At 38.3% G+C, this 23,729-nt stretch overlaps 1 protein-coding gene across 2 annotated transcripts in view; it reads left to right on the top strand.

The window, feature by feature from the left end:
- Window positions 1-6,169: 6,169 nt before the first annotated feature.
- Window positions 6,170-23,729, top strand: part of LOC149063845 (uncharacterized) — a 115,698-nt gene continuing 98,138 nt past the window's right edge. Inside the window, exons 1-2 of one of the 2 annotated variants that reach the window (XM_089255262.1) lie at window positions 6,170-6,309; window positions 14,234-14,514. In XM_089255262.1, coding sequence (XP_089111388.1) covers window positions 14,388-14,514 — 127 coding nt within the window. In that variant the 5' untranslated portion in view covers window positions 6,170-6,309; window positions 14,234-14,387. Of the gene's footprint in view, window positions 6,310-12,013; window positions 12,193-14,233; window positions 14,515-23,729 lie in introns of those variants that run through there. The other variant, XM_089255263.1, reaches the window with a different exon arrangement.

The raw sequence follows: 23,729 nt of genomic DNA, 5'->3' as shown, positions 1-23,729 counted from the left end.
TTTTTATTCCGCTTTTTTATGTTTTTCGCTTCTGTTTTTTTAAATCGATTCCATGGGAACAACAGATTTCTAATTCGTCTTTGTTGTGCTAAAGCTTGAAAGTCACTCTCAAAGCAAAGTCTTCAGATGGAACATTACTGCAACTTTTGATGTTGCAACTGAGAAATCTAGATTTTTTTATTTTTAATCTCCTCCCCACTTACTTCCCACAGTTGATGATCAAGGACGGGGCAGGATTAACCATTAAGCAAAATAAGCACGTACTTAGGGCATCAGGAGAAAAGAGGCACCACGAAAAAATGATCAAAATAGTACATTGCTTTTATATAAGTGTAGTTTTCCCCGGCATCAGCCATCCTATAGGAAGTCCTAAAATTTTAAGAGCACTTGATTATCTTTTAAGAGCACTCGATAGTTAAGACTTTTATGGAAAGGCTGACCAGAGCCGCAACTATAAAAGACGGAAGGGGTAGGGTCTGTTCTCTGAGTGCTGGACCAGCAAGAGAGTCGAGTTTACTCTCTTTCTGTCAAAAATTAAGGGGGAAGAGGTATGTAGGTACAGATCCCCCAAGCGATAGTAAATTTTTTTTCTGATTGCTCTTTAGTTTCTAAAGGGTGTCACAAAAGCAGAGTAAATTAATTTGGAACAAGAACTCACGTTTAATGCTCAGTCTTTGGATTGAGATTTTGCACTATTACCATAAGTATGCCCAGAGCCGTCTCAACAGCATCATAGGACCCTCCCGCCCCCAGCTAAAGCAAATTCTTCTGAGCCCCCCCTAGCTATATATTATACCTGCATACCACACAATTTGCAAACTCACTCTCTACAAAATTTTAATTGGATAAAATGGTTATGAGGCCTTCCCGGCACTCGAGTCTCCCGACCCGCCGGGAAAAATGACTCTTCTGAACTTCCCCCCCCCCCTCCCTAAAAATACCCGCTTACCAATTTGTATACTTATACTAGAAAATTGCAAACAAATCTAATTGTCATGGAAGAGGGCATGCGTTAAGGTTAAAAGTAAAGTGTGGGGTGCAAAAAAAATCACTTGAGTGCTTAGGGCCTTCATATGGATTAATCCGGTCCGGATCAAGGAGATGGGTGAGTTGCACTGGAAGGTAGGCGTGGCTATCGAATTGCATTGCTTAACTCTTGTTATCTATTGTCCGAATTGCACTGGAGCCCCCCTCCATCACTTTCCTGCTGATACCGATTGTTGATAGATAACTTCCCACCCCCCTTCCAGCATTATTTTTCCCTCACACTTCATCTATGCTTAGGAGAGGCAGTGTGTAATCACAGGCATATATTCACTGATGTGCAAATTTAGATTTTGTAATTAACTAAATTAATTATCCAATACTTAATTGCTATAAAAATTCAGACTTAAAATATACACCTTGTAAATTGCAAAGTTAATGTAGTGACAAAAAATGCACACTGGGTATCAATGCAACAAAATTAAAATTACTGTACGTGTCGACACTTTTAGAGATTTTTCTTAATAAATGAAATTTCGAAATTGAAATTCCTTCTTTGAAAATGCTACTTGCGTATCGTCCTTTAAATTCAAGCGATTTGTGGTTGCCGTTTTTACAAGCAAAACTGATGAAAACTCCATTTCGCAAATAAGTAAGCGATTGGCGGCGACTAGTTTTCAAAGCTGTCTTTCCTGGCTTTAGAAATGGTTCCAACAACTCAGCACACGGAAATACGGTAAAATCTCCCAACAGCATCCCCTAACGGGACCGTAAAAATGTGGCCGCTATTGGGAGGTGGCCGTTATTTTGGGAGAAGTAGTTTTATTTCTGGAAAAAAAAAAACAACTAAAATTTGCGATGCACGTACATAGCACGTGAAATGACAATTCATTCTGTAACTGATTACAATAGTTATATAATTGATTATACTAAAATATATGCTTATATTTTGATAATATTATAATAATTGATTAATCGATCTACAACACTGTTATGACATTCTAAAATGCAGGCTTGCAATGCTCAGGTAGAACCAAAGCCGCTTGAGACTCTTAATGCAGCTTTGGGTTGAACACAACAATTGAGGAAAACTGATATGGACGAAGACGGTGTGTACCAAATAGTTTTTTGTTCACACTAAACCTTCAACTAGACCAGTGTTTCCCAAACTGGGCAAGATCACCCCCTGAGAGCGATGGGATGATCCAAGGGGGCAGTAGAAACTATGGGTTTATTATAGGATAAGGATCCTATGGGTTGGTTTGAATAGGGGGGGGGGATAAGAACAAAAAAATGTTGAAGAAGGAGCACGATGGAACAAAAAAATTGGGAAACTATAAACTAACTAGACCTTTCCAGGGTGTTCCTGAGTCCAATGCAGTTGTTGAAGACAGGCGCTGACATACATTCTTGTTGAAAAAAAAGATTGACACATCCCTCTCAAAAAATTAACACCCTTTACATTTCTATTCCTATTTGTGAGCACCATTTCTTTTGGACGGAACCATCCCTTGGACTAGGGAGTGCCGTGAACTTGCATACCCCTCTAGTCATTAAGAGTACTTACAACAGACAGGTCTCTTCTGTTATCCCCTATATTATCTCTTCAAGACATTTTTCCTTTTATATATTTTAGAAACCTTGCTTCTTCCTTTCCATTGCCTTCAATATACCCCATCTAGCATGAATGAACGCCATAACTTTGCCACTGGACTTATCCCGTTACCGAGATCTCTTCCAGCCCAGCTTTGTGGCGGAGTCTAGCACCCCATCTAGCAGTTGCGTACCCAGGAAAAGAAAGTATACATAATCTCCTCTCCCCCCCCCCCCATAAAGTTCGGGGAGCGGGAAAATTCCCTTTAAAATCAGCTTGAAAATTATTTTTCTCATAGCGATATGCGTTTTTTTCTCTGATTCCATGTCCAAAGTGGCCGTTATTCAGAAATCGTTGTTCGGAGATTTCTTGTAATGTTACGAACGAATGTTACTTGTAATGTTACGCGACCGAACGCGTCCCAGTTCGAAACGAAATGTATCTGAATTCGCTGACGTCAAAAGAAATTTTGAAAAAAGCACATCTGAAAACTGCCTATGAATAGAAGCGTATTTAACGGCGAATGCGCGCACTGGACCCCGACTTCTGAAGGGGCCCCGCAAAACCTAAACTTTACACTTTCTCTAATTCAAGGGGTCCAATACAGTATTTTCTTCTGCGTAAAAAAAAATACAAAATACGTTCTAAATACAGGAATATAATCAGCCACGATGCTAAATTTTTATACTACATCTCGCTCCCCCCCCCATTCCCCAAAAGGCTTTCCCAGGAGCACTCGTGGTTAAGAGAAACTGGTCTAGTACATACAGTCGAATCCCGTTTTAACGAATACCGTTATAGCGAAAATCTCGTTTTGTGACGAACACTTTTCTAATCCCCCAGATAAGTTTACATAGGAGCAATACTATGTAACCTGGAATTTCTTTATAACGAAATTTCGTTATAACGAAGTGATTTCTCCGGTCTCTTGGAGTTCGTTATAACGGGATTCGACTGTATTACTTTTTCGAAGTTAGATGAAAAAAGCCCAGTTGAATAATACAGTAGATGACGCTTATTAGAATCACGGTCAATCGAGGTTGTCATTCAGGTATTGTTATGACTTTTGCAAAGTACGGAACGGGACCGATATAGTGACATGGGGGAAAAAAAATTCATTTATATTTATCAGAATTTCGGTTTATATTATCAATTTTTTTCCCATCGAAGGTTTTTTTTTTTTTTGCGTTTAAATTTTGACGGAGAGGTTGAACCAGACTTTTACTATATAAGTTACAGTTATTTACCTCCAGCAATACTATGCAGGAGGTCAGAAGGTGTACCCTCTCCTTGTCGCGACAATCGTTTCCATACTCGGTCCACAATACTCCCCTTTTTTGGAAGCAGTAGCTGTTGTTATAATCCATGTACGCATGAAGTTACTTTTGCAATGGCCTAGCTGTTGTGGAGGCAAATGTAATGTAAGAAAAAAAAGCCCTTCCATCCAAAAGAGGTATTCATTGCCGGTTTTGCCGCCTGCGGGATTCACAAATTTTGCCGCCCTCCTCCTATTCTAGTCTTACTTTCTTGACCACTCATTCCTCGGATTCGCCGTCCTTTGCGATAACCAGCGTGGCTCCCCCCAATCCCTGTAAAGATTGCGTACTCTTTAGGTCATTCCCATGCTCACAAACACTCTCTAGGTCTCACTCCCGTGCTCACAAAAACTCTATAAGTCACTCCTTTGCTCACACATTCTCTAGGACACTCTTTTGGTTATTCACATGCTTGCTCACTGTGTTGGCCACTCACATGCTTGCGTACTGTTTTGGTCACTCGCATGCTTTGCGTACTGTTTTGGTCACTCGCATGCTTTGCGCACTGTCTTGGTCCCTTGCACGCTTGTACATTGTTTTGGTCACTTGCACGCTTGTACAATGTTTTGATCACTTGCACGCTTGTACATTGTTTTGGTTCCTTGCTTTCTAGGTCAATCTTTTGGTCATTCCGATGCTCACAGATTCTGTAGGTGACTCATTTGGTCCCATGCTCACAGCAGAATCTGTGAGCATGGGATGATTGTGCTCAGTGATCGTGTCCGATTTCGCGTTCCCGAAGCACTTGAACAACGCTTCAATTTAAACAGCGTGTAAAGAATTGTATTCATGGATTACAATTATGTAGATTTAGGGCATAAGTATGTCTAAGTTGCCGTGAGAGGGGTGTGCTCTTCGTTTGGTGATGGGGGATAGGTAGTGCTCGCGACGCAAGAAAGGTTGAGGACTCCTGCTCTAGGGCCCTCACGAGCTTGTACACGCTCTAGGTCACTCTTTTGGTCATTCACTGACCGGGTCCTTTGCTCTCTGAGCATGCAAGCACGTGAGTGAGTAAAAGAGTGACTTAGAGCACGAGTAAGCAAGTGATTGACCCAAACGAGCGACCTCTAGAGCGAAGTACCTGTTGAGTGAGTGGCCTAGAGACAGGACCGTCTTAAGACCATTCTGGACAACCGGGCAAAGTGATTTTTCCGAAGCCCCCCCAACTGGCTAGACATGTTTAATGAAACATGTTTAATGTAATAAAACGAAAGAATTTTAACCAGATCTAATTTTAATGAGCACTACACCCCCTTCCGGGCTTGAGCCGCGCTGTCTTAACGCATGGGCCCACCCGGGCACAGCTCCGTGGCCCTCAAGCGAAAAGGAGGGCCCTTATGATAATGAGACCTGGTTAAGATTTTCGAGATTAAGCATGTAAATTGGTAAGTAGGCATTTGTAGTCAAATAGGGGGTCTCAGAAAAATCGATTTGCCCGGGGGGGGGGGGGTTTGCATGATGCTTTTGAGGTAGACTTGCACTTGAGGCCCCCGGGTCGTGTCCAAGTTGGGCCCATGCGGCACTGCCTAGAGCATGTGCATCCATGTGAGTGACCAAAACAGTATGCAAGCATGTGAATGACTAAAAGAGTGACTAACAATGGTATACTTGCAGGAGTGGACTGAAGCCAAGCGGGTTATAGCACAGAGTGTCGAATTCGAGGAAAGAGTAGTCAAGAAAATTAGACTAGAAAGGAAGAAGGGCGGCAAAATTCGTGTGCCCACAGGCGGAAAAATCGTAAATACGCCTCTGCATGCAGTGACATGTTTTCTTCTTCTATGCTTGAAAAAGAACAAAAAAAACCACCGATTACTGAACGGGCCGGATTAGCGATCGGCCGGATTACCGAGAATCTACCGCAGAGGAGCCGACGTAAAGAAAATATTGGTTGCTGGTCATCCCGAACATGCGGACTCAAGCGCGTACGCAGGAGAGAAGGTGGATTGCATTGTTTTATCAGAAATTACTGGGGGGGGGAGGTGGTCTCAGCCCCCTTACTTAATTTATTGGGAAGGCTCAAAGGGCATCTCCCCTAGGTTTCGCTATGGTCTGCCGTATAAACTTATAAATTCTAAACTATGAGCGCGACTAATTCTACAAACCAATATCGACTGGAAAAAAAAAAAACAGCGATATGAAATCGTCTATTATCTCGCCAATCTCAGTGGCCTGATTTCTCGAATGGCGACAAATAGCCAATTGTTGATGGAGGAAAAATCGCCAAACATGTGATGAGCTCCGGGACGTTCTCGCTGTTGTGAAGGAAGATTTCTGCGAGTTCGGTTTTGGCTTTATGTCAGTGAGGTTGTGTGTTTACGGTTTTGTATCTCTCCGTGTGTTTTCTTTCCACAACAATGATTCAACATGGAAAGCATGGATAAGAGCTGATTGTTTTTGCCCGTTTTACGGCTGCAGGTAAATATTATTATATTGTAATTATTATTCGATTGTCGGTTTTAATAATGATCCATACCCGTATTTTAGTTTGTTGTTGCTATTGTTATGATATTTTTTTTGTATGGACGTGGGGGCGAAGTTTATGTGATGGGACCTGTTGAATTACGATGTCCGCGTCCGATATGACTAGTCTCCCCCCCACTCCTAGTTTGAATTACTTTTTTTATTGATACCCCCTTTTTTCTCTCTCTCTTTAAATTTACTATTGGGGAGCCTGTAAAAAAAATCTTGGTCTGAAGGACCCTTAGATGAGGTATAAACGGGGCCGGAACTAGAGCCCCCACCCACCAGGCAAAATTTAGGGGCGGCAATTTTAGGTGGGAAAAAAAACACCGTTATAAAATTATCGAATTTTAAAGTTCTGAGGGGTGGCAAAAAACATAGTTACGGCCCTGGGTATAAGGGTATTATATATCTCCTCTAAGGAGGAACCCGACTCCAGGACATTTCCGCCTATGTTCCAGGATCTGGGGAAGAGTGGGAGGGGGCTCTGAATGAGTGACAAATATTGGAGGGGTACAAAATTTTTTCAGCTAACTAGAAATCATGACTATTGTCCATGGCCTTCACCAGGGGTCTTGGGGCCACACACACGAGGTCCCGCTCTTAGATAAATAAGGTTTTCATTCTGATGGTGGCATTGGTGAAGTTATTTTATCTCGGCCAGAATCACCGGCTGAAGCAATCTTTACTAATGTTTCAGACGAAGGAGAGATTGAACAAAGTTTCAGGTCCAATCACTCTTGCCGGATTTTTGTTCAAAAATTTTGACAAAAATTAGAGCTAATTTTTTTTTTTTTTTTCAGTACCAAACAAAATCTCTTTTCGTGAGAATAACTTTTCTGCAAACCGCAGCTAAATATACCAATTACAGTTCTGATGAATTTTTAGTCCAGAAAAAAAAAGTTGAAATTGCTGCCAATAGAGAGCGCTGTTCGAAAGAAAATCACATAATTCTATGGAACTCCGTTTGTACAATCTGCATCCGAAACGTTCGTAAAGCTTGCTTCAGCCGGCGATTCCTGAGGTTAAACTAACTTCGCCAATAGTGGTTTGTCCACCAATGTCAACATCACAATGAAAACCTTATTTATGAAGCGCTAGTTATGTAGGAAAATTTAGAAGTGATCTGTTGATCGTACAACTTGAATTTCATAGGACACTGATTTGCATATTTCCAGTAGTTTGCTTTCGTGTAGCACCCTCTATCGACATAAAATTTAAACTATTTTTTTTGTATACCAAAAAAAAATAAATAAATAAAATTCTGTACCAAAAAAAAATTTCCCCTTTGTGACAATAACTTTTTCACAAACCACATTCTAATACACAAATTCCTTCAATTCTGATGCATTTTTAAACTATTTGCGAATTTATGGGACACCCTGTATATTTAATCGCAGCTTGAGAGGAGTCGGGGGGTGAGGGAGAGAATATGTTCCTGGTACTCTAGTCGAGATGGCAACGTTACGAGCAAGCAGTTAACTTCATCATACGCATATATACATATTATGAATCGGAAGATTTCTAATCAAATGGTTCCATTTCCCAAACACATTTGCTATATCACTCTCTGCCACTTCAACTATTTCTACTCTCCCATCATTACGCGTGTCAATTACTCCAGATAAAAATTGGATTAATGCTTTTTATCCAGTGAAAGATGAGTAAATGGATCGCGACATCATTAAAGATGACAGAACTGGATCAACAGAACTGGTTATTAATGACAAATAAACAGATTTACTTCCCGTGCAGATCATTAAATCTGTCGAAAATTCGTTCTCGTTAAATTATTTATTTATTTTTTAATTATCAGTTAAAATATATTTTGCTGCGACTGGTCGACCTCATTTTCAAGTTTAAATGACCATTTTCGGTGAATATGAGAACCGAATTTTTCAATGATTGTTACATAACCGGTTGCATGAAAATTCTGCTAAATGCCAATTAACACGTGCCCCTTGCGCATTATTTTACTTTCCACTGCCTTCGTAGGTTTCCGAACTGTAACAATTGTGTTGTTTGAAATTATATTATTGTTTAAGAAATTTACTGAATCAACAGAAGTTCCACTGACCACATCTGTAATTAGCGCTCCTGATTCCGGAACGATTGAGTTCGAATCCCGGTCAAGTCTCGGTCCGATTAATCTTCATGTGAGTGGACAAAAATTCAACCAGATGAATTTCTAGCGTTATTTATGGAGAGATGTTGTTTGTGTAGAAGCTGATTTTGTGAGTCCTCACGGCATGATACATTGGGTTTTTTTGTTATTTATTTCTGGAAAAATCGCAAAATTACCAATGTGTAAACTTTTTTTGTAAAAGAAGTGACCAAAAGCATTGTTTGGGGAAATAATTTTTTTTTTTAAAATCATTGTTGTCGGGATTTTTTGTTTGAAAACATGTTATCAGAAATTGTTGTTGAAAGCTTCGCTCAAAAAGCATTGTTGACGAAAATTGTTGTCATGAACATTATTTCGGATGGAAATTTGTAAGAAGATTTCTTTTCAAACGTTTTGTCAAAAGCAATAATAGCAAAGCATTGTTGTCTGAAGCAACAATAACGCAATATTGATATCGGAAGCAATAATATTTCAATTTCAATAGCAAAACATTGTTGACCGAAGCACTAATACCTCAGCATCATTGTCCGAAACAATAATAGCAAAGCGTTGTCGAAGCTTCGGTAAAGAATATCTCATGTGAAATGTATTTTTTTTAAGCGCTGTTGATAGAATCTTTGAAGATACTGTTATTCGTAGCTTTGTGTGCATATGCTATATGTTTTCTGTCAAAAATCCAAGACTTTGTGTTGAAGAGCTTTTTGTTTTAAAAAATACATTGTTAGTTTAGAGCTTTGGCTAAAAAAGTCAATGTTACCTTAAAGCTTTTTGAAGAAAAGACAATGTTAGCTCGAGTCTTTGTAAAAAAATTACATTTTTAACGAAACCTCGTCTGAAAAAAATGCAACATTAGCTCGGAGTATTGTTGTAGAAAAGACATCGTTAGCTCGAAGCCGTGTTCAAAAGGACATTGTTATCTTTAGATCCTTTTAAAAACAAAGTTTTTCTTAGATCCGTCAGAAAACATTTTTTTCCGTAGTTTAGTTCAAGAAAACATTGTTTTCCGAAGATTCGTTTGAAAAAACGTTGTCAGCAAATTTGCCTTTAGAAGATCATTTCTGTCAAGAAACTTTGAAAAACCTCAGTAAAAAGAAATCGTTACTAGTTTTCTGCAGAATAACGCTGTCATCAAAGTTGAATTTGAATTCTTGGTAGAAGCTTCTTTTGATAACCATTATTACTACGAGAGGTTGAAAAAAAAATCGTTCCTCGTCACGACCAAGTGAACATTTATTACATTTTTCTTTTGTATACGTTTCATCATATGATATCTCTCTCTCCTGTAAATATATATTTCTCTCGAAAACAGAATTCAAAAATACTATTTCGGAAAGATCAGAATATTCATTATTATTTCTTTCTAATCCACTCAATATGTGAAATTCGACAGGATTACGGCATCTTGGTGGAAAATTTCCCACCCACACGTCAAGAGAGTTTTGGGGTCATCCAAATAAACCCTAACGCCACAACTGGTTTCAATTACGGTTTTTTTACTAAGGTTTTCTTTCTTTTCTTATCGGCAACACGTGCTCCATTTTCTCCTCCCTGGGTTTCTTCCGTATTTCATTATTACTTGCGACATCGAATGCCGATCGGTTTTGTCATTCGTCAATCAACGAGGCTGGCCCCGCAAACACATCTGCTATCGCGATTTCCGAGACTTTTTCATGGAAGAATCTCATAAAAAATTTCTAGAATGTGAATAAGACTTTATTTTTCTTTCGAGAAAGAATCGCATCCGATCCTTAATGGCATCACCACGCGTCACTAGTGGAGCTGGAAACGAGGAAGGCGGATTTCAGTAAAATGCTTATCACTAATCACAGTCGGATAACCTTCGTGATAAGCCTCTCTCGGGTATGAATATGCATGTTAAAGTGAATCATTCGTGTTTGACTAAAGTATTAGAATTTAGATAAGATGGGATTTTCGGACTATCCTTTTCACGCATCGGATTTCGCTTTGAAATCCTCTTTAAATGTGGCCGTTACCGAGACAATCAATTTTTAACAATGCTCTACACTTCAAATTTATTTTCTTTTGTTCAATATTCTATTCTAACAGTCTGAAGGCAAACCATTAATTCTGCTTCAAATTTTTACTTTTTTCGTATGAGACGAAAATTTTTTTTTTGGCATTTTCAATCAAACAATGACACATTTTGACATTCAGTTTGGGAACGTTAAATACTTTGACACATTGTTGTACTAATGCAAAAAAAGCCCACCAGGTCGAGAGACACACTGGAAAATAGTCCTGATGACCGAATTGCATAGCCGTTCTATAAATTCTTACGCAAAATGGGCAATTCACCCTTGAATTTGGCTAACAGGTTTGCCTGTGTTTTATTAGTCGATGTAATGATATACCTAGATTGGAATCGTCCAAGTAACGGTGATATTTGTTGGAACTCTTCTAAATGAGAAGTCTTTCGGTTTCGTGTCATTTCCCCATAAATGTAATTTGGGGGCACTTACCCACAACCAACCCCCCCCCCCCACTTCTTTTAATTTCCTCTTTTTTTTCTTCTACATTGCTGATGTTCAATAATTTTTTTCAGAGATACAATTAACCATACTATAGTTCGGATCATATCCATTATAAAATGGGTACTTCCCACTTTGGGAATACTAAATCCAACGGAATATTTCTAACGATTAATTATCGTTACTTCGATGCATTTATGGATTCCACACCGGATAGATGTATTCAAGGCTTTGATTTTCTTCAGCATGAGACTTTTCTAATTGAGTTCTCGCGAGTAATTCTCATGCAATATGTTTGGGAGGCTCAAAATTTCGAAATGAGTTGGATTGTAGAATTTTCATGTCTAGTTTTGCCCAGTAATTATTATTATTTTCAGAACACACTACAACACATGATCCACAAAAAGAGAGGGGAAGTAATCCGAGCTTCCCTCTGATAAAAAAGAAAGTGGCGGAACCGGCAACCATATAATGTTTGCAGACTGGGCGTGTGGGCTTTAGTCATCATTTCCACCATCATCATCACATTTCACATTTTAGTATTCTGTACTTTTTTTTTTAATGGCGTCTCCTTGAAATAGTAATAATAATAGATGGGTGTATATATGGGAAAAAAATACACTAAATACACGAGACCGGTTCCTTTTCACGGAAATTTTAGACATGGAGAGAGACATCACTTCGTCTTTGTTCAATTCATTTCAGAATAATCAAAATTAATTAGGACATGTATTCGAACAAAGGAGTGGGACTTTCATTGAAGGTCATTTTTATATCCATTGTACTGATATTCGTTGCGGAAATGCCGAAAAGAAATTATGAAATTATCCGTTCCGTTTTGATTTTCATTTTGGTTTCTGAAACCCACACACGGACATGTTCATTTACGTCACTGACCGCCATCCGACTGCGCAAAGATTGGGATTTTTTTTTCTTTCCCAAGCGAAAAAAAACTGGGACATGCCCGCACCATATTCATTTACCATCTTCTTTTTTCTTCACCCTATATTCACCCCAGTGTTGAGAAAAAACAAGAGGAACAGATAAACCTAAAAGAGAGTCTGTGTCTACCTACTTCTCTTGTCTTTGTTCTAGTTTTTAGGTGAGGCTTTACTGCACACTCCAGCGGGTAATACGTACGTGCATGCTTGTTGTTCGGATCCGGTCAGCTGAATATATATGCATAACATACATATTATGGATTTATACTATAAGTGAAACCAAGTAGGTATTTGTATGAGTGTCAAGATATATATAATCATTGATTTGTTGCATTGGTGATACTTCTGTGATGAGCACCCAACTGTGATACTGAACGGTTTTCAATGTAAAAAAAAATTGTTGAGATTGAAACCGGATCGTGGGGACCCTCCATCTCAGACTAATTTGCTGCGAATTTGTGTTTGTAATGCATGTTATAATAGGAAGAGCAATTAGTTCTTCAAGAAAATGTCCCCCACCCCCGCTATGACGTATTCAGAAGTTTGGTTCGGAAAGGCATTGTCATCAGGAGCTTCGTTTTAGAATCGTTGTTGTTAGAAGCTTTGTTTGTAAAAAGCATTGCTATCAAAAGCTTTGTTTGGAAAAGGGTTGTTGTCAAAAGCTTTTTTTGAAAATCGTTGTCAGCTTTGTTTGGCAAGGCATTGTTTTCAAAAGCTTTGTTTGAAAATGGATTGTTGTTAGAAGCTTTGATTAAAAATCATAGTTGTCAGATTTGCTTGAAAAAAATTGCCATCTTCGTTTGGAAAGAAGTTTTGTTTGAAAAGGATTGTTGTCACACACAGCTTTGTTTGAAAGGTATTGCTGTCAAAAGTTGTGTTTGAAAATGATTGCTGTCAGAAACTCTATCTAGAAGACTTTTTTTGAGGAGCACTCTTATTAGAAAATTTGTCTCGAAAAAATTCTTATTAGAAAGCTGTGTTTTTGGAAGAATATTTTTTGTCAAAAGCTTTGTTTGAAAATCGCTGTTTTGAGCCTCGTTTCAAAATCATTATTGTGTGCTTCGTTTAAAAATCGTTGTTTGTCAGCTTTGTTTGGAAAGGTGGTGTGTGTCAAAAGTTTTGTTTTTAAAAGATTAATGTTAGAAACTTTGTTTAGATAAGAGCTATTTCTAGAAGCCTTGTTTGGAGGAGCGTTCTTGTTAGAAAATTTGTTTAGAAAAAAATTGGGGGGGGGGAGAAAGGGGAGATTGTTGTCAGAAGATTTGCTTTGGATTGTTATTAAATAAATACTGCAAAAGCTTGTAGTCGAAAATTTTTTTCAGCAAAACTTGGTTATTAGAAGCTTTCTTCGAAAACCATTATTGTTATAAGCTTTGTTTAGAAAAGATTGTTAGAAGCTTTGTTTAGAAAAGATTGTTAGAAGCTTTGTTTAGAAAAGATTGTTAGAAGCTTTGTTTAGAAAAGATTGTTAGAAGCTTTGTTTAGAAAAGATTGTTAGAAGCTTTGTTTAGAAAAGATTGTTAGAAGCTTTGTTTAGAAAAGATTGTTAGAAGCTTTGTTTAGAAAAGATTGTTAGAAGCTTTGTTTAGAAAAGATTGTTAGAAGCTTTGTGTTTAGAAAAAATTGTTAGAAGCTTCGTTTGGAGAGGGATTGGTCTCCAATTATTTGTTAAAAAACCCCACTCTTGTCATCGAAAAAAAAATTGTGTGAAGAAGAGCTTTTGTTAGAGATGTTTTTGGAGAACTGCTGCTAGAGCGACTGTTCTCAAGAACTTTGTTTGGAAAAAACATTGCTGTCAGAAGCTTTGTTCAAAAAAATTCTTGTCGGAATCTTCGTTTGAAAATCTGAGCTGAACACAAAAAAAAAAGTAATTTGTCCTTCAAAAACTGTTTTCTCCTGAAGTGACGTTTAATGCTTTACTTTAGAAAGCAGTGTCAGCTGTTAACCATGTGACATGCCTGGCAAGGAAGTCACTCTTGCGTACGAAGATATGGCAAATTGGAATAGATGATATTTCATTTACATACAAGAAAACAAAAATGTGTCGAATATATATTACACATGCATTTACACTTACAAAGGGGAGAAAAAAAAAAGATTAGATATATATCCTTTTAGGGAAGATTCGTGACATTCAAGTCGTCTTTTTTTTTAGTTTGGTCCTGGTACATGTACGTCCGTAAATGAAATATATGACTCATTGTTGAGGAGAAGGGAAGATAAATTTCTCCGCCTGTTGCATACGCCATTTTATTTTTTCTTATATTCTGATATGATGGGTGTGATGGATTCAAGAATTTGATTTCATTTTGCTTATTTTGCAGGTAACCTTTAAGGCAGTGCCTTCGAGGAGAGAAAGAAGCGAAGCCTCTGTATATTTGATCGCATATTAGTAGATAACGTAATTTGTGGATATAGACATTACCAACACTAATTTTTTTTTGTTGTTGTGCAAAAGACTTTTTGTGAGTTTCGAAGATGACTCTCTTGATCACGCGATTATTTGTGTTATGTACTCTGTGTGTTTCCGTTTGTTTCTCGGAAGATTCAACTACTACAACTACGATCACAACAACAACTACGAAGCGAGCCGAAGAAAGTACCCGTATGTATTTTTTTTTAATGGTTTTATACAAATGATTTAAAATGTGAGAATATTATACTATCTCTTTTTTTAAGAAAGAGATTTAGATATTTTTTTAGCTTAAAATGTCAAGACCCCAGCTAGACATGAAAAAAGTACTTTGCCAGAAAGCCAAAATTTTAACAGGTATTTTGACGCTCCCCTCCTTCGTGATGTCAGACTAGTAATCAAAGATGCAGCTCTCGAAGCCGTACGTCCTGGCTTACAGGAGGGAAGCTAAATTTTTGGTCGAGCTCGTCGTGATTAGCTGTACGCATGGGCGGAGATGCGGGGTCCATTACCCCCCAAGCGTCAATGGTGGAGTCGACTGATCTAATGTATATATGTATTGGCATCATCATCGTGCCCCAGACTTCCAAGTCTATCTCCGCCTATGGCTGTACGTGTACTACTAACGAATTTGTGTATGCCGGAACGTGTTGTGGTTGTATGTATGGGTGGCCGTAACGTATTTATGTTGTAAGAGCTATGCTTTCTTCGAGTTACACTGATGCTACTGTCTGTCTCCTATATTTTGAAGTGAAATTGTCGTATGCCTGAATTTTCAGGTTATATAATGTATGGTGTGGAAGTTCCACCTGCTCTCTGCGGAGAGATATTTTCAAATAGATGACTGGATCGTATTCGCGCTTCGAAGTTGGAAAGTTGGGGTGGTGGAGTGGTCATATTGACGGACTCGCATCGTGAGGACCTGGATTCGAAGCCCACCGTCACCACAGTGGTTTTCGACTGAAATTGGATTTTCTTGGGATCCCAACTTCGTGGCGTGAATGGGAGCCAACCTCACCATCGAACAGCAGCAGGCCCACAACGGTACGAATATGCAATCATTACACTTCACCCATAGTTAGAAAAACTAATGGCAGAGATGTTAACGATACGCAGGCTTGCATTACACGGAAACAAACGGTTACGTTCACAACACGCACCAATTCGTTAAGAAGTTCTGCAGAGGAATATGGACGGGGTGCACGTATGGTTTAGTAACAGTGGTCTGAATACCGACATTTTACCGAGTTCCTAGTCCAGATTTTCGAACTTTTTGCTGAAGTGGTTAATGCTGACCTCCTAAAATCTAATCACGGATTTCCTCAGGTTTTCCACGAACCTTCCCCAGGTCCTATTTCTGTTGAAATAGTAGTTAAAAAGAAGAAAACCATATCAATGAATAGTTGGAAAAACTCGTGAGTTTTGCTCTTGACTCAAGATCTACTAAGGAAAAAATATATAATATTAACTATTACTAATAACACACCCTGAGCTAAAATGCCAGGTCAATTCTCAGCCCGCTATATGTATATAGCCCTGTGTTATGTGGATTCTATATTTTTTGTTAGGTGTATTCAAATTTGTATATTAAGGTTGGTTTTCCTCTTGAAAAGTCTCCATTCTTAAAGAAACCGGTTTCGCACTTAACAGTTCCTTTCCCTTTTCATATATTATTACTTACCCTTTTTTCTCCCCACAAGGAAATTGAACTTGAAGAGTTCGTTAACTTGCTATAAGCGTAGGATATTCGTAAAAAAAAAAAAAAAAACTGCCGCTGTTGCCATTTTGCCGTCACTAAATTTAGTAGGTCAGTTTCAAATTTAGCTTCTTGTTACCAGTCGGTATCTCCCTTATTTAGCGTTGTGTCATAACCGATGGAGTATTGTAGAATTTTAATGAGATAAGAGTAGTTACATGGCTTACACTTCGTCGATACTTCGGCTATTTTTGAAAAAAAACCAAACTGATACGCCGTTTCTTCATAATGACGATGATGTAGATCGGACTTTTTAACACGACTGTTGGCCTTATTTTCTATAGTCCTTGTTCCTTTTATCGAATGCTTACATGAGAAGTAAGAGCGCTTTTTAGTAGATTAATATGATGCAAACTACTTACGAAAATCATTTTGATTTGAATAATTCTGATAATTCGGCTCTGGGATGTACGATATTCGGCCCCTTGGGCGAATTCAGCCGATTCCAGATCTTTAAACGGTCCGCGAAGCGATTTTAAACGAAATAGATTTAAATCAATTTTTACCATCGTTTCACCTTTTATTTGGCCCCCGAAGAAATACTTTAATTCTACATAAAAATAATATACATAATAATTATAATCTCCCTTTTTTCTGCTTTTATACTGCCCTGGAAGAAGTAATTAATCTTTTTTGCGGCTACCCGAGAAGAATACAGATTCTATATAGCTTACGAAGAGGTTATTCAGTCTTTGTACGGCCCTGTAACAAGAAATCGAGCTTTTATTAGGATCTTAATAGCAGGGATGCAAGAGCTGCGCAAACTGCGCAGAAACTGTTCTCTTGCTACAAGGTGCGTCGAATCCCTGAGCATTTGCGATCTGTAAATTTCGTGATTTATTAAGTCATCTGTAAATATGCCACGGGTCGTGTGAGAGATTTGTAAATGCGCCGCGGGTCGTTTAAGTGATCCGTGAATATGTCACTGGCCACTCAAGTGATGTGAAACTTCACCGCAGGTCATTCAAGTGATCCGTGAATAAGTCACTGGCCACTCAAGTGATGTGAAACTTCACCGCAGGTCATTCAAGTGATCTGGAAGCAAAGCCGTCTGAAGAGCATCATGGGGACCACCCTCCATGGGCCAAGTGATTCTTCTGAGGCCCTACCAGGCAAATTCTCGAAAATTCCAACTAGATCTCATTTTTATGAGGCCCCTCTTCTCTTGAGGCCCTCGGGCCGTGCTCGGGAGGGCCCATGCCTTAGGACGGCACTGTCTGGAAGTTCCGCGATCAGTTCATTAAAAAAAAAATTAGGTTTGAGATCCCTGGCCACATCAGTTGATTCCAAGGGTTACATTTGGCCCGGGGACTATGGGTTCAGCATGTATGTGTTAAGATGTCAGTGGCGTTCATTTTATTGGCACAAGGGGTTCCTTTGCTTTCATCTCATTGTCACGAAGGGCCCATGGTTTATTTGCACAAGGAGTTCCTTTGCCACAAAGGCCCCATGGGGCACAAAAGCTTATAGACCCTGTAGATCTTCGTGTACACGGGTCTGACAAATTCAAATACAGTCTATACGGCTAATTTAAACGAAAAACTGCTGTTGTTCCATGTTTAAAAAAAAACAAAAACAAAAAAACAATTTGTTGTCATGTTGTAATTTGGCCTTGGGAAATGCTTTCGGATTCATACATCATGATAAAACTGTTCAGTCATGCATGTTGTGCTTCGACATGAGAAAGAAGCTACTACATTCAGGGGAGATGACGTAACTTCTAAATAATGTGCCATAACACGAAGGTCGAGGCACAGGCTTATTTTTGAAATCTAATTCAATGGCACATATATTTTTTAAGATGGATTCGTCCATGGTGCTCAGTGTTGAGCAATGCTTTTTTTTTCAAAAGGGCAGCCTGACTAGTCAGTGTAAATATGATCAGCGCACACAAGAAATAGTGTGGTAGCATTTGAATGCATGTAAATTGATACATGTACCGTGTTGGTAGATGACTATCGTGCAATCGGCTGAATAATCCGTGCGTCTCGTCACGGATATCGCATGTACTCGCACGTCTCGACGTTTGTTTTTCCAGTTATTACGCCAAAAAACGCTTTTTTTTTTGGTTTGTGTAGTAAACGTTGTGATTCATTTTCACAGTGGAAAGTAGGAAAAAAAAAAAAACGAGAGACGCGCGTACATAGATCGCTTGAAATGAAACACCTGGTTAAAATGATCAGCAATGGTTGCGAATTCACTGGCGTTGATCGTGAAATCCATCACCACACCGGAAAATAATAGAAAACATTCGCTAACGTAACAGATGTTTTTTTTTTGTAATTTTAACGAGGGTTTTGGGAATCGACGATTGTGTGTATACGATTTTTTTCAAATACCGAAATACAGGGCGGGCAAAAAGTCCGTAGAAACTTTAAAAATGAATAAAAACCGGAAAAAAATAACCGATATAAAAAACGGTTTCCAGGGTTAGCATCGTTAGGTCATGGAAATGTTTTCGACAGGAGAAAATAACTAAAAAAAAAACAGTCGATAGATGACGCTGGTTCGAGCGACTACGGTGGAAATATGCAAATGAGACGGTTATAAGAACTTGCGCTCCTAATCCACAATCAGTTCACCGTTGTAAACCGTGTATGTGGATCTGCCGCTGCTGAATTTGTGACTCTCCTGCAATGTGTTATCCTCTGTGGTGGTCATGTGGAACACATACTGCTGTAATAAACGATTTGGAGGCATTCTGTTCGTTATTTGCGTATCTTTTCTTTGATTTGTGTACGTCAGCTCCACCTATCGGCTGTTTGAGTTTTTTTTCCTGTAAAAAACATTCCCGTGACCTAGCGATGCTAACCCTGCAAACCGTTTTTTATTTTTGTTATTTTTCCGGTTTTTATGAATTTTTAAAGTTTCTACGGACTTTTTGCGCACCCTATGTGGTATTTACCATCGTGTTTTCGCGAAGAATTATATGCCATAAATTTAAGGTTATATAAATTTTTAATGAGCACTCATTTTGCAAAGATTTGTAAACAATACAGTCCTGGTTCTTTTCATTCTCTACACAACTTACATACATGCACAAACTTGTCTTTTTCCTTCACATACCACCCCGGTGATCTCTTAAGTCGCCAGACAGCCTGCAAAAAGCTAGGCGGCGACGGAAACATTCAATTCTGGTCTGATCTGGTAAATTTTTATTTGGAATACATATTCAAAGTTTCCGTACGTGGAGTTTTGAGATTCGAAGTTCTTTCGTGTATGTACTTTATGAGCCCATAATTAATTTTAAAACAATCTAAACTATATGAATTTATGCAGTTAGACAATAAGGAGACATTAATTTTCATACTTGAGAAGATGTAAATAAAAAGTTGAAATCAATGTTATTGCATGGATCTCAACTCAAAAGTATGTCTGGCTAATCACTTCATATTTAATCTCCTGGGCTTCGTATATCTCTAAGCGAACTCAACATTTTAAAAATCGGGAATTCAAATCAATTTTTAAAATTATTGATATGGTGGAAAAACCACTAAATTTCCGCATTTCTACAGTAAAATCGGCAGTTTTCACACTGATTTCTATGAGGATCATCCTTTGCCTAACACCACAAAGTGATGATGATGATGGCGTCTATTCAAAAAGCCTCATTACTGAGAGAACTGAAAAATTTACAAACCATTACAAAGGCATAAACTATTATACATATATACCAACAGGATTAGAGGTGACAAACCATTGTGTAAAGTCATATACACGTCTGAAACGCATTGCTAGGGAACCACGGTAACCAAAGTAAACGTTCCGAAAGTGATTGTTGAGGCCCAAAAACCATTGTTGCCCGACAGTTTTTTGCCCATTTGGGGCACTTGCCATGCTCTGACGAAATTTTAAAGTAGCCTATCGTTCAAGTCGGGTCCCATTTGGTATATATGCAAAATTTAGCGACGATCGATCTAAGATTGTAGATTTGTATAGAGAATGCTAATTTTTTGGAAAGGGAATTTCATTGAATATTTCAATCTAATGTTTGTGTCGCATTTCCTTTCAATTTTTTTCTTTAATAAATTTTTCTTTATTTCATTTTTTCCACTTTTATTTTGATATTACGTAAATTTTTACGTTTCTTGATTTTTTCCCCCCGTTTTGTTCATATATTTTTCTTTTGTTTTTCTCATTTTATTTTTCATTTACCGGTTGTTTTCATTTTACTAATTTTTTTTTCAATTTCTGTTTTCTTTTTCATTTTTTCTTTAAGTTTCCGATTTTTTTTCATTGTGCTCATTTTTTGTTGCATTTTGCTCATTTTTTTTTGCGTTTTGCTCATTTTTTTTTTGCAATTTGCTCATTTTTTTCAGTTTCCAAATTTTTTTCATTTTGGTATTTTTTTTAATTTACCGTTTTTGTCTTGCTCATTTTTTTTTCCACTTTCCGAAGAACATCTAAAGAGGAAAAATAAAAAAAAAATGTGTCGTAAATTTTATGATAACATTACTTGTTGACAGTAAATAATGGGTGACATTTATATAGTTGGATGTAAAATGTTACAGGTATTGCAAAAAAAAAAAATTGTTTCTGTAAGTAATATTAAAATACAATTATACCATCGTTATATATACGTTTGATTGACAATAATCATAGCAATAAAAATCTTTCAATTACCAGTTTTTTAATATTTATTGAAAAAAAAAATTGCATAACTAAAATCCATATCAATCATTTAAAATTAACAACGATTTTATTTTCAATTAAAAATACCAATTTTATTTATGAATGGGATGAATTTCAAGAAAATTGATATTCGGACAAAACATTAGCTGAAATGTTCGGTTATTCGACGGAATCTTTAACAGATTTGACTTTAAAACAATGACGAAATCCTTCGGTGATCTGCTAATTCAGTGAAGAATTTTTTGTTTAATGCACGAACCCCATCCTCACGATGAGAATCTGGTCGTTGGAAAATATTCCCAAGGGATGAGGACTATTTCGAAGAAGTTGGACCTGCATCAAAAACAACTCGATTATGTGTAATTTTCTTTATATATATATATATATTTCTCAATGCGCTGAATAGGAATGTATGTGCGTAATTGAATCAAGCATGAATGTAGCTCTTCTCCTCCGTTAAGCCCAAGATGTTCTATTTTTGATCTATTTCTTCCCACTCGATGATGACCTCATTAATGGAGTCTGTCATGCGATCGAATACATAAAAAAATCTGATGAACGTTGTATTCAATGAGTGAATTTCACTTTGATGGTCAGCGAGGAAAAAGCCTTCTCCTAAATTATATATCAAGAACATCATTTAAAAAAAAAATTGAATGGTCGTTTCTCATCAAGAGACGTCTCTACTACAGATGGATATTTTGTAATGAATAAACCCCCCACCTTCCCTCCATCAAACTGATGACGATGCCCTCGTTCATGTCCACACACGCCTCCTATGGCCGGCAGTGCATCACGGGAATCATTCACATATAGATATCTATTTAATTTATTTATTTACGTTGTACACAACAGAATGTTGTGAATTTAACGACTCGGAACTGCTTTGGGAATCCTTCAAGCGTTGTATCACGGTATGGAGGGGGGTGTTTGTTTATCATTTTCTTATTGTTTTTCTAGGGCAGTTAGACCTCTCTTCTTTACTTACTTACGGGAAAAAGAAGTCATTCGAACGCTTTGGTGGCCACCAAGGCTAGATATCGTATATAACTGTCTTCTCTTATGTTGATGTGCCGATCGAAGATGTTCTGTTGAATATTACATAAGATCCATTGGTCTGTGTAAACGATTTGAAAATAACTACCACGTGTAAAGAGTGGTTAGGGCTTATCGCCTATGTTCGATGGACGCTCTGGTGCTTTTCCTATCCACCCATCTTTTGGATATCGTTCAATCTGGGACTTTTTAGCATTTTTTTAGCCCATGACTCCCTTTGGACTATATTTTTTTTAATTGTGCCCCCTTCCGTCTTATCTAGGGCCCCCACCTTTATCAAGGTGGAAAATCCTTCTTACTTATTAAATTTATGAAGAACAGAAATTTTCTAAATAAGATCGATCTCTGTAACCCTGGGCCAGGTACAGATCCAGAAAGGGAAGGGGGTTGATCATTATTCCCAAGAGTCTCATTGGGTGGGAAAAATAATTTTGTGTGAAATACGGGACGATGCAACGAACCTACACAATGAATCACCCCTCCCGACACATCACCATAAGTCCACGGTTACCCTGAGCTAGAATGAGCTTTCTTATTGCTAGGTTCCATGCATGGGCCGTCTCACCATTATGGTTCCCTGGGAAAAGTGATGTTCTGGGGGGGGGGCCCATAATTAGCAAGAAGCAACAGCTTGCATACTAATACTCGAAAATCAAAGCCAGATCTCATCATGTGTAGGCATCCTATAAGCATGAGCAGGGCAGCAAATATGAGAGGGTGCACCAGGCGCTGGATCAGTAAGGGCGCTGGGTTCACTATTTTCCCATTTGAAATTACGGCGAAGCGGCGCCAAAATGGTTACTGGCCCCGAACGATAGAATAAGCTTTCGTTTCTAGTTGAGGCCCGGGACATGGGTTTAAGATTGCCGTGGTTCCATCAGCGGAAATCGGAAAGTAGGCACATTTTTCCCGACGTAAATCACTTGAAAGTTTTATTTCTCTTCACAGCTCTTAATGCCCCTTTTCCATCGTTTCTCATGGCTCCCCTTCATTTGATTTTTCACCTATGGTCCTCAACATATCCCTGTACCACGAGCAGGCCATATGGCCCCTGATTGAAAACCATTGATCTAGGGGATCTTCTTCGTTGTTTAACATTTTTAGAGGGGAAAATCAATATATAATATGTCAGGACTTGAAAAATCTTAAGCGCCAGGTCACGACGGAGAATAGAAAATTGGCATTGCGCCTAAAATTTCCTGTGTGAATATGTGATTGATAAATTGCAGGGCTACAAATTCTAGGTGCCAGGGTGCTGTGGAGACCGAAATATTGTTATTGGCGCCAAAAGTTTCTAAATTTTAATCACTTGAGTGATTGAGTCTGAACGCAGGAGAAAGTTTTCCGAAATAATGTTTACATGCCTTCCGAAATTTTAGGCGCCAATACTAATTCTTTAGTCGCTATGGCGTCTGGACTTTGTCCTGCATCGCATTACATCACCTCTTAACATCAGAGAAGTTATTAGGTTCCGGAAGAAGTCGAAAGAAACATTATTTAGGACCATTTTTCAAGAAAAACCATATTTGGCTCCTAAGAAATTTGACTGAAGCTCGAAAATTTTTTCATTTTGTCAAGCCCCGATATCAGTGATCTATCTGTGTTGCTCTAGCGATGTGTCCAGTCTGCTTCCGTTCGAAACGTTTCGATCTTTTCATGATTTTATCAAAAAGAGCACCTTTGTCTAGCTTCCAATTCATGTAATCCACTGCCTCACAAATGGAAAATAATTTAGGCGCCTGCCAAATTTCATTGTCGTCAAGCATTCCCCCCCCCCCCCCACAACGAACGGCCAAAAACTGCTTTTTATTGCTATTTCAGAAATTGCTTCCATACCCGCAGAAATTCTAACGTAATTTTTGAAAATTTTATGCTATCCTTAAGGTACCTACACACTATTCTGACGTCACGGGACGGGGGGGGGGGGGGGAGACTACGTTTTAATGTGTGTGATATAAAATTC

The sequence above is a fragment of the Pholcus phalangioides genome, unplaced genomic scaffold (assembly GCF_987345545.1).
Source record: "Pholcus phalangioides strain wild (caught in Gottingen) unplaced genomic scaffold, Ppha-v1.0 ptg000042l_1, whole genome shotgun sequence".
Taxonomy (NCBI): Eukaryota; Metazoa; Arthropoda; class Arachnida; order Araneae; family Pholcidae; genus Pholcus; species Pholcus phalangioides.
The sequence above is the reverse complement of the archived record's forward strand: the minus strand, read 5'-3'. Positions and strand labels throughout refer to the sequence as shown.